The 11,365-nt window shown below is 36.7% G+C and overlaps 1 protein-coding gene across 6 annotated transcripts in view; it reads left to right on the top strand.

Annotated features, from left to right (window-relative positions):
* Nucleotides 1–11,365, top strand: part of nphp4 (nephronophthisis 4) — a 178,852-nt gene that overhangs the window by 95,375 nt on the left and 72,112 nt on the right. For 5 of the 6 annotated variants that reach the window (XM_017305947.1, XM_008413093.2, XM_008413092.2 and 2 more), the window contains one exon: nucleotides 6,324–6,461. The exons of the other annotated variant lie outside the window; for it this stretch is intronic. In XM_017305947.1, coding sequence (XP_017161436.1) covers nucleotides 6,324–6,461 — 138 coding nt within the window. The remainder of the gene's footprint in view (nucleotides 1–6,323; nucleotides 6,462–11,365) is intronic. 6 annotated transcript variants of the gene reach the window in all.

The raw sequence follows: 11,365 nt of genomic DNA, 5'->3' as shown, positions 1-11,365 counted from the left end.
CTGAGTAACAATTATCCTCCCTCCACAGGCAACCAGCTCACTCTCCAATGACGAGCAGCTGTGCAGAGCCCAGAACAAAAGGCTACATGCTAATTACTAAAAATACTCAATAAATACCATTAAAACTTTGTGTGCAAATTGCTATTTATGTACAAATCTCTGCTTAAAGTGCAGTGCTAAATAAAGTGCTTGTTCATAAAGTGCAAAAAGTGCATTTAAAGTGCTATACAGTGATTTAAGTAAAAGTAGACCCAGTAATGAAGCTCTCTTCATTACATGTGTACACGACAAATCTAAGTGCTTTAAGCCTCAACTACTAACAAATGTGGAGCATCCAAGCTGACAAATAGCAACACCGTGATCATAATAATGACTTGTAATATGAGCTTTATTTCTATACAGTTGCATGAATAATTTTGACATTTAAAGAATCTGATGCTACTCATGAAAGCAGTTTTGTAATGTAGTTGGTTTAAAAAAAAACAAAACAATTCTTTTGCCCTAAAATCTGGTTCTGTTTTTTTTTTTTTTTCCTTTTTCCAACCAGTAGTGTTTCTTGTGAAAAATATTAACACATTCTTAAAGTTCACTACCTCTTGTTGGTTGTTCTGGTGGTTGAACACACATTTTAAAATACTTTTTGAATCTCCAAATTATTATTAGTCAGATTAATTTCTGTAATTCGTCAAATGACTTGTTTAAGACGTAACACTTGCCCTGATTTTGGATTTGAGTGGAAAGTCTTGAGACTTACTTGTGATATGCAAAACAATGACTTGATCCCAGCTCTACTGAAATCCTTTATCATATAGTATTTCCCTCCATTAGATTATTTTTCATACATACCTACAATAAAGAGAAATTTTTCCAAGGCTTTGTAGCTCCTTCAATGTCACTTTCTGGCAATCATTTTTAACTATCAGCATTTATTTTCCAAGCACAGCATTAAATTAGCGCCTGAGAGTTGTGAGTGCTGACATATTTACACCCAACTATGTTACGGGGGTTTCAATTTGAGAGCTTAAAATTTGAGTAGCAATGTGTTTAATGTATTAATATTTAGCAAACTTTACATCATGATGGCTTCTGCCAGTCTTATAAACTTATTTCTGCCTCTTATTAACTTAATTATAGAGTCAGTTCAATTTTTATTCTCAGTCAGACTCAAGTCGGGATTCTGGCTGGGCCAATCTAAACTGTCAATATTTTAGTCAAATATTAAAGATTACTTTAAACTTAAATCTGCCAGGGGTATGAATATGTTTGGGGTTAGCTTTGTGTTTCTTGAGCGTTGCAATTTTAGAAGCTCACACAGAGAACTGGACGCTTCCACTGGCACCATTTAGAATTTGTTAGAAACCCAAATTGGCTCAGCTTGGTAGCGCTGCCTCTAAGAATGGGTTGAGTGGGGCATTTAGTTGTGGCATAGGTTTGACTGCCAAAGTTGTGAGCTCAGCCTGTGTGCCCTTACAGCCAAGCAGATCATCTGCTCATATTTTTGGCCTCATATGATCTTCATGTCGCCATGTGTGTGTGAATGTGTGTGCGTGTGTAGACTTGTGTGCGTGTGTGTGTGTGTGTGTGAGATCTTTTCATCCTTGGTCTGTCTTCTGTCTTTCACACCCTCGATGTGCAGAGCACAGTGACTCACTTGCATGTGTTTGTAAAAAGGGTTTCGGCTCAGCGGTACTTGCAGGACCTGACTTGTGACATTACCCTGGCCTTCACACTTTTGGCATTTTGAAATGTGTGGATGTTTTAACCATCATCTCGGTGACCAAAACAGCCCATTTTAGTCCTGTACATCTTATGCCTAAATGATGAGCATAAAAGATTGATTCTCCAAATAAGCAGAGAATGTAAACTGATCTTTTTATATATACTTGTTCATTTATAAGATGAAATACAGAATGGGAAAATATAAAAACATAACTTTACATTTATGTCTTTATTTATTTTCTTCATTGTTGATTTTAGAACTTGCTTTCAAATATTCCTTAATTTCTTCAGTTTTCCCAGACGTGATTAGTCTCTTTCCATTTTGCTTGGACTTTTCTCTGCCACTTTTTCTTCAGCACTTTTATAAATTCATCCTTATCTGGATTGCATATATAAAATTTAAAAGAGAATTCATCGTAGCCACACACAGTAAATCCCTCTGCTGTGTAGTTACACACAAAAAAACACATGCTTACATCAGATCTGCACACAGCCCACTCATAAAGTGCGACGCTCTAGACACATTTCATAAAGTTTGTTTTGCATAAAGTTTCTAACAAATTCATCTGCTAACATACTTTCTATAAAATAAATTGTTTTGGTTCTTCCTCTAATACCTGCATCATACTTATGTTCTGTTGTTCATACCTTTAAATTTGCATCAAAGACGGGAAGCCTCCATCTGCAAAGTCATGTATCAAATTGTGGGCTGAGATTTAACAACTACTTGCACATCTTCAAAACTATGAATAGTAAAAAAAATTGCTAACTTAACCTGGAGGTGGGAAAATCAAGAAAGGTTGAAAATAATAATTGCAAACAATTGTGGCACAGGTTACTGTGACACTCCTATAATTCATTCAATAAAGCAAGCAGAAGTGTCCAAAAAAGATTCACCTTGTGCCAAACTACTTTGTTTTAAAATCTCAGTTTTTTTTGTTTTTGTTTTTTTTTTAAAGGTACATTTGTATCTAAAAGTACTGCTTTTTAGGACCAAATTCAAAAGCTCTTTTTTTCCCCTTTTTTTATTGGGTACTCATTCAATATGGTACCAAGGAAAAATCTAAATATCTCAAATTAAAATCCAGTGCAACCAACTGCATTAATAGTCACCTAATCAGAAAATAAAGTCCAGCTGTGAATTATTCAATCTCTACATAAACACAGCTGTTCATACTTTAGAAGGGCACAATAAGCCCTGTAACATATCATTTGTTGTGATCTATTCTTTCCACTCAGTCTGTATCAATGCCTGTTGTGCCAGTTCTATAGCTATGTGTAATCTATTATACTGTAGATTATAGCATAAACTATATAAGGCTATATTGTTAAACATATTTATGGGTTGGAATCCATTAATAGCGCTACCTCTACAGTCTAACTTACCCAGCTTAACAGCTGTAGTGGACACTGATGGTAAATCTGTGCTTCTTGTTTGGGAACATCCATGGCTCATAAAGCTTGATGGGGTCACCCATCGATATGTCGATGAGTTCACCATAATTTTCCCAAACGAGCATGTCCTATTATGCCTCTAAATGTAACCCTTCCTGTTCATGGGCCCAAGTAAAAATATTATCCCTCAAATTATAAAATCTTAAAAAGTTCAGAACTTTATTCATAAGCATTAAACTCCATTTAGTTACATCCTAACTTTCTACGTCGTTTAACTTAACAATCGTAGCAAGTGGCTCTGTGGACCTTTTTATTTTTATTTGTTTTTCAGCTTATTCCTGCAATAATTGCATTTCCACATATTCCACAAAAAAATACCAGTAATCTTTACCTAGCTCTATCTGTTGTTATTAGGTTGGAAAATATATGTAAATATCAACATCCCATATAATAAAATGCAGCAGACAGGAAGCATTTAAATTGATTACCTCACTGAGAAGTTGAAAACATACAGTCAGTAAAGCAGTTCTGAAAGTCGCACGCCGCTGTGGTTTGTTATTCCTTTCTATTTAAAGCATACCTGTTCTCAGCTTCCACTATCTGCAGCTCAGGTTCTGTGCTTCCTTCAAATGTGCTGTCAGAACACTCATCTTGCTTTGCAGACAACGTATGTCTAAGTGTGGTTGCAGGTTGCACTGATGATTTCAGTAAAAAGGTGTTGAAGTTGTTGATGTTTTATTTGCAGCAGTATTGATTATGGGTGTTAGGCAAGCGAGCTAAATGTCTGTTTAAACCCGGAGCACTCTCCATGTGAAATGGAGAGGATGTGTGAACTCCTGTCAAGCCTAATGTGGCCTATAAGAACATTCTCTGTGTTGTCAGCGATGGCCGTATTGCTAAGCAACAAGTTATAAAAATAAGTGATCCCTTTAACTAGGCCGCTAGGGGAAGCTGTAAATGTTCTTGCTGTGATGCAGCATCTTGTGTCAGCTCTGGAAGCTGTCCCTGTTAAATGGTAAATTCAGCCTTTGAAACAGTGGATTTCTTTGATACGAAGGTTACGGTTTCTGTTGTCTCCTTAATCTATTTTCTCCGTAGATGGCATATCAGTTTAGCAAAGCTTTTCAGACAGACTGATCAGTGCAACAATTCATCTTAGGAAAATATAAAACAATGACCTGTAAAGTTGCTAAGAAGCAAATTTAGATAGAAAATCGCTGATTCCTAGTGTATTTTTTTCAGTACATATTTAAAATATAGCTGTAAATGAATGCAGTGCTGCATTGGTTTAAGAGTTTTAAATATAGAACTCATAGCTTGCCTCCTTTTAGCTAAGAAACATTGCAGGTATACAGTGTTATTTGAAACTTAATTCAGCAAAATATTTGTTGATTAACTTTATCTTTAACTTTTTTCCTTAGTCATTTTTGATTTAGTAAGAGTTACCTTATTCAAAGCTTAAATAGTATTTTGGGATTTTTTTTGCCCATTGATTAAGCATGTATTGTCAAGTCTATAAATATTAGGTCAGCGACGACTTTTAAATTTTTTTTTAATCGACATCACAATGAATGTAAAATAATCAAACTAAGATGCAGCTGAAGAGCAGAGTTTATGCTTTCTTTCTGTGGGTTAAACCAAAAGAATTGCCTAAAAAATATGAGGAAATAAAGCATGTGTTTATATGCAACATCTTGGTTTTAGGGGCTCAAAAGTAATATGACTCAAATCAAATAATTCAACGTAAAATGATAATTTCTAGTACTTGGTTGTAAATCTTTTGCTGGAAAAGAAAGCCTAAAGTCTTGGTCTTATGCAGGTCACTAGATGTCGAATTTCCTTCTGCTTAATGACCTTATAGGCTTTTACTGCTGTGGCTTTTAGTTGTTTGGACTAAGATCAAGTGACTGACTTGCTTTGTAAGCATAGTCTACATCTTGGCTTCAATAAACTCCTGGGTTGTTTCGGGTCATTTTCCGTCTGAGTTCTGAAACTCCGCCCAATCAATTTGACTTCATTTAGCTGGATTTAAGGAGACAGTACATCTCTGAATACCTCAAAATTCATTCAGCTCCTTCTGTCCAGAGTCGCATCGTCAATAAACTAGTGTCCCAGGGCCAATGGCAGCAATGCACATTCAAGCCCACTTTACTGCCTCTGCTATATTTTAGAGGTGATATGGTTTACTTTGGATCATGAACTGTTCCACTCCTTCCCCCATGCTACTTCTTGCCATCATTTTGGTAGATGTTGCCCATGGTTTTATTTTTCCAAAAATGTTCTGCCATGTCTGTTGTTTTTTAGATGTTTTTCTTTAATAAAGTCCAATCTAGCCCTGATGTTCTTGAGGTTACAGATTTGCTTGTGTATCTGTATTTACTTCCATTCAGTCTTCTTTTTTTTGTGGATTTAGGTATTGATACACCTACCTTCTGGTTGATCACTTTGTTGACTGTTGTGAATGGATCTTTCTAGAATTGTTTCTTATTAAATACCTTTTTTTTCAATCAGTAGATCAAATGGTCAACATTTAAATTCAGTCAGTAAGTTGGGAAAAATTGCTTTTCAAAATATAGTTTGGAGTGTCTTTGTTTGCCTTAGTTTAGAAGTACTTCTCCTGCTCTTTATACACGAAGAGAGCATTGAAATAAACTTAATGTTGTTCATTTGCATTTGCGACACCATTGACCACTTGGAAGCAGAGGAGAGGAAATATGCTGATAAAACGAGAACAATTAAAAAGCATCTACTTAAGCAATCAATTAAGATTCATTAGTAGCAAATATGAATCACGTAGACTACAAGTAGAGAGGCAGTGGTGCTCTTTCGCTTTGTATCAAGCTTGAAGCATCCCCCATTAGTAGTTATTGGTGTGTTCCCGATGCCACTTTTACATAATCTTTAAGTTGTGACTGGGGGAAAAAAAGAAAAAAAACTGTAATCTTTTTCACATGTCTTCAGTATCAGAAGGGAGACGAAAAACAATTGTAACCTGGGCATGCTTGGAAAGACAAGCTTGTGGGTGTGGAGGCGGGAGAGGGGGGGAGGTGGGGGTGTGGAGGTCTGATGGGATTCTAAGTGTTAAAGAGTAATGGGCTGTTGTTGTGATCTGAGGCAGCACGTGTCTCTCTGGCACAAAGTGCATTTCTTACCGCTGCTGTTGTTAATCATAATAATAACAGCAAGTCGTTTGCATTGTTTCTCCGCAGCTCTCACTGTCTCAGCTGGCAGCTACTTCACGCTACCCAACCATCAGCCACTCCAGCTCGGCGTTACCGTGGCAACAGTCATTTCCTTCTCTACTCCATCCTTCCCCATTGGCATCAGCCCACCAGCTGTCACATGTCGTAAGATTTCCACCCCCGTTCCCTTACACACACATGCACACGCACAGTCATGGTATCTCACCGAAACTTCACATACATGCCAAAGGAAATGCACAAGCATTTAACAACGACAAGCATTTACATGTTTGACATTTCAACACAAAACATGCTAAACGGTTTGAATATCCTCAAGACAATGGAGGGAGTGATTGAGTTCAAGCATACAGAGCCTTGCTGAAGTCTTCACACACCTTGACATTTTTTATATTTTGTCACGTTACACCTGGAAATTCACTGTATTTTATGGGACGCTATGTGAGTTTTTAGAGTACTTCTCTTGTGTCTTTGTGTTTTGAGAGACTGAATGTTTTGTCCATTATTCTTTGTAAAATAGCTCAAGATTAGACTGTATGAAGAGCATTTGTAATTTCACAGATTCTGACAGAGTTGTGCCACAAATCTCGTGATATCAAGATTTACTCACTCTTTTCCTGTTTTCAGCATTAGAGATAAATATTAGTTATGTAATCTGTTTTTTATCTTCATGTAAATTCTACCTTGCTATTTTGTTAGTACAGGGTTTAATAAATCTACATGTTGTCATGTATCTAGTCCAACTTTAATCTATAAATTCAAGCCAGTTTTGTGACATCGATAGATTTATTTCTCAATGATCTAGGGTAACTTAATGATGCACATTTAAAATGTTACAAACTACAATTTCTAACAAGCTCGATGAAATGAAGGGCATCCTGTTAATGCACTCAGCTCATATACTGTTGCAAAGCCGAGGAAGTCAGCTGCACTGTGCGGATTTTAATACCTCTGGTGAATAATTTACTGGAATGATGCAGGAGTAACCTGCTCCCCGCTGTTGTGGGTGTTTGCTGCTGAGAATTGGCTAGGACTCATTTTGCCTTTGAAAGCTGCCTTGTCTCTGCTAAATTAGACCATGTTCCCCCACAATGATGCACATATTTGGGAAGTGATGCAGAGCACGTTGGAAACAGTGGTGCAATCTCACAAAGTGAGGAAAGATGAAGTAACCACACACAGACACACACATATTCTAAACTGATTAGTAGAGAAATGTATACACTTCTTTAACTTTTCACATTTTTGTACATGTACACAAAATCCACTACTGTTTCTAATGTATTCATCATTTCCCAAAAGTGTGCATTTTGAAATGAAACATGTAATTTACGAATGTAAAAAACAACTGCTCTCTCACCTATATAGAGACAGAGAGATTTCATCTCAGGCTTGGGTCCTTATTTTACCTGGTCTGAGGATTGTGCTCTTCTGGACTGCGATGACGGATGTTTCTCCAGGTATTTGTTGGAGCTCCGATGACCACGGCCAATACCGTTGCCTCCACCTGCCAGGCTCTTTCTAGCTCTTCCCTGAGCCCTTGGCATTTCTCCAGTTTCTCATTTTTTCTGATGTTTTCATCACTTGAACGACTACATTATCACAACGACTGTCCGTTGCTGCTTACCAGTGATCACATGGTTGACCCATTGCCATTTTGTCCGTTTGTATCTGAAAGTCCCCAAGGATCTTGGCTCGGTCATTCTCCACCACCTTGGGGAGGTGATTCCCACTTTGACCTAGGCATCTCCAGTTCATATTCCACACAGATGTTTCTGTACATGGCACCAGCCTCTTAGTTATGGTGTTTCATGTTTTTCTTTACTGCTAGTATCTTACAGCCTTAAACCTACAACATTCTGTGAGACGTTTACATTTTTCTGGGGTTTCTTTGCACAGCCTGCATTTGATATCTTGGCTGGTGTGGTAGATTTGTGCTGCCATGATCAGTGCTTCTGTGCTGTCTTTCAGTCTCTACCCCTTTGGTAGGATTTGGTCATATCAGTCACTTCAGCTATCTGTCGGTGGTACACCCTAATTAGCTGTTGTTCTTCCCATGATGGTTCTTTCAGCTTGTTCTCTTCCATTTTTTATTGTCTGCAACATTCAGCAAGCTCTTCATCCCTTGGGATCTTCCTGATGTATTCCTGGAACTTGGATATTTCATCTTGGATGATAGCTCTGATAATCACCAGACCTCTATATAAAGGGGAACATTAGTGGACTCAGTGTAAACTAGGAAGGTAAGCATCTCGAGCTGTGAATGTTCAATCTATTATTCTATTATGTAGCCCAACTGCAACCCTACAAAAACGTGGCTTGACAAGGAGAGTATTAATTATAGAAGCATTAAATTAAGTAGAAAAAGGCAGCTCTGGATCTTTTCACAGATCCTCTATTCACTTTGAATAAGTGGAAAACATGGTTTTGGGATAATTATTAACAGCTTCTTTCACAATACTAGCCTTTATGGAATAGTAGTGAGAAGAAAACCGCTGTTCGAAGAAAGTCAGCATCATCGCATTGAAAATGTAGAAAATCTTTCAGATTTATTCCCTGATTTCACATATTTTGAGCTTCATTGCTGAGGTTTCAGAAACACTAACATTCCTCATATTAAGGCTGCAAAGCTGCATGGAGCTGAAGGCATTAAGTGTTGACATGAGTGAAGCAAATAGATGCTGATCCTTATATCCAACTGGATCAGTTGTTTGTCTTGTAAAGGAGGACAAATGTGTGCATAGAAAAAGACCTAAAACAGACAGTTTGGGACTAAACAAAGACAAGGGAATAAATCTGCTGGTAAAAATGTCTAACACAACATTTTTTTACAAACCTTATTTTGCTATCTATCCAGCTGTAATGTCTTAACTAATGTTAAAAAATACTATCTTCAACAACAACAAAAAACAGATATAATGCAAAATAGTCTCACTTTTATCTTGGCAGATAAAAGTTGGACTAGAAATTTAAGCTAGATAAGGTATTCTGGGAGTGACCCTCACAGCACGACTTGGTTTTTGTGAGCCAAATTCAATTGTATTTCTTTTTTGCAATATTGTGTTCCTGATTGTTCTCTTATCTTCAGCAAGACTCATTCGCAGTTCCTGGATTATTCAGGCAATATGATTCAGAACCTAAGCTGTATGGATTTCAAACATAATAGATGGGAGAAACATAATAAAACAGTTTCTGTCTAGTTAGAAAACCCATTTCAAGTTGTACTGCCACACAACACCACCACCTTTACAGTCTAAAGCGAATAGAAAGAGGAAAAAAAACAACATTTCTCATTGCAAAAAATGTTTCGTATCAATTAGATAAATTGCTAAGATAATATTTTGCTTTCTGTAAATTTCCTTGGACTACTACAGTTATACCCCAGTCATGCTACTATAAAATGCTAATTAAAAGAAATGGATGAATGAATGGAAGTCGACACACCCAGTGCCTTTTTTCTGTGAGGCACCATACTTGGCCAAAAAAAACATTTAGTTTAATTTTACTTGTTCATTTCAAGCTGATTTTGTGCTTAGAGTGAGAAATCTGGTTTCTTTATTAGAGGCAACTCAAAAGCTAGCTGTTAATAAAGTTAAGGAACGTCTGACCCTTACGTCACTGCCTGGAAATAGTTCTCATTTATAATGCCCTAGGTGGTTTCTTTTAGTAAATTACAGTTCAGAATTTACTGTTTAAATTTCCATTTGCCCTTGTAACCATAAAACTTGAGCACACCTGCCCATGAAAATCACTCATCTATGTGTTATCACATTGCAACAGCTTAGTGTCAGCGAGTTCAAAGGCGCCAATTCTTTGGACCATTTAACATTTTTAAAGCTACTGTCTCATCCCATGCTAAACTCAGAGTGTGTTAAGACGCTGGCTGTTCAATCATATGTTGTACACTCGTGTGCTTTATGCATATACAACAACATGGTATTGGCCAATGTTATTACTGACATGTTTGATGGAAAGTCAAATAATATTCAACTCTATGTCTTCTGATAGGCAAGCTAAACTGTGTGTGAGAAGCCAGAAAGGAAACATAGACTAGAAAATGTCTTCATTAGCTCTCGATAGATAATTGTTGGTGTGGTCCAACTTCCAGCTGTGCATCTGTGGTAGTGAAGGAGGGAATTAGGTTTTCACTAAAAAACACATTATTCCTTGTCTGTGAGCTCCCCTCTCACGTTGAGCTAAAAATCTATACCAGCTACACATCTACAGACATAATTAATGATTTATTATTTCTTGATTTGTTACACAAATACACACATATGAGATGCATTTTGGATAGTAATCCATAAATGTTCAATACTATTGAGTCATAATAAGAACTGAAGCTGTTGTTTTCCTGTACCAACACAATGGAAACAATGCAAGAACTTCTTTCCAAATCATTAACTGTCCTTAATATCTTATCAGCTTCTATGAATTGTACATGAAGTCAATTTAAAACCAAAGCGAACCCACAATTCTGACACCTTTATACAAAAACATTGCTTGCATAAATTACATGTAATAATATTTACTTAATTAAAGAATAGTGTTCAGAAGAGAAAATACTTTAGTTTTTTTAGTGTGACTTCCTTAAGTGGAACACAAAACATATTGCCACTTATTATGCGCAAAATTATGAAAGAAAAACATGAACCTTGATCATTTTAAGTCAGTTCTACATGTAACCTCAGAAGCTGTTGTGTAGACTCCTATTAAATTCATATTTATTACAGTTTCAGTGTTTCTATTGTCTCTGGCAACAAGTAGGTTCGAGGTCAAAGGCTTGGGAGAAATGGACAAAATATACAATGGACTGTTTACAGCATTTGTAATCATGAATATAAAGAAAAAAACATTTTGTTTCATACGTAATAATCCATCTAAATAGTCCGTCTCATTCATGTGATGGGTGTTTTTGCCAGGGCACCTGCTGTATGTTAAAGACTCATTAAGATGTCGCTGTGAAACTGAGCGAGAGGCGATCAGTGGAGCGAAAATTTTGCAGTGGAATTAGAAAATTAATTCTTCCTATGCACCCTCTACTAAAATAG

Source organism: Poecilia reticulata, linkage group LG7, assembly GCF_000633615.1.
Source record: "Poecilia reticulata strain Guanapo linkage group LG7, Guppy_female_1.0+MT, whole genome shotgun sequence".
In the NCBI taxonomy this organism is placed as follows: domain Eukaryota; kingdom Metazoa; phylum Chordata; class Actinopteri; order Cyprinodontiformes; family Poeciliidae; genus Poecilia; species Poecilia reticulata.
This window is presented reverse-complemented; position numbering and strand designations above follow the sequence as displayed.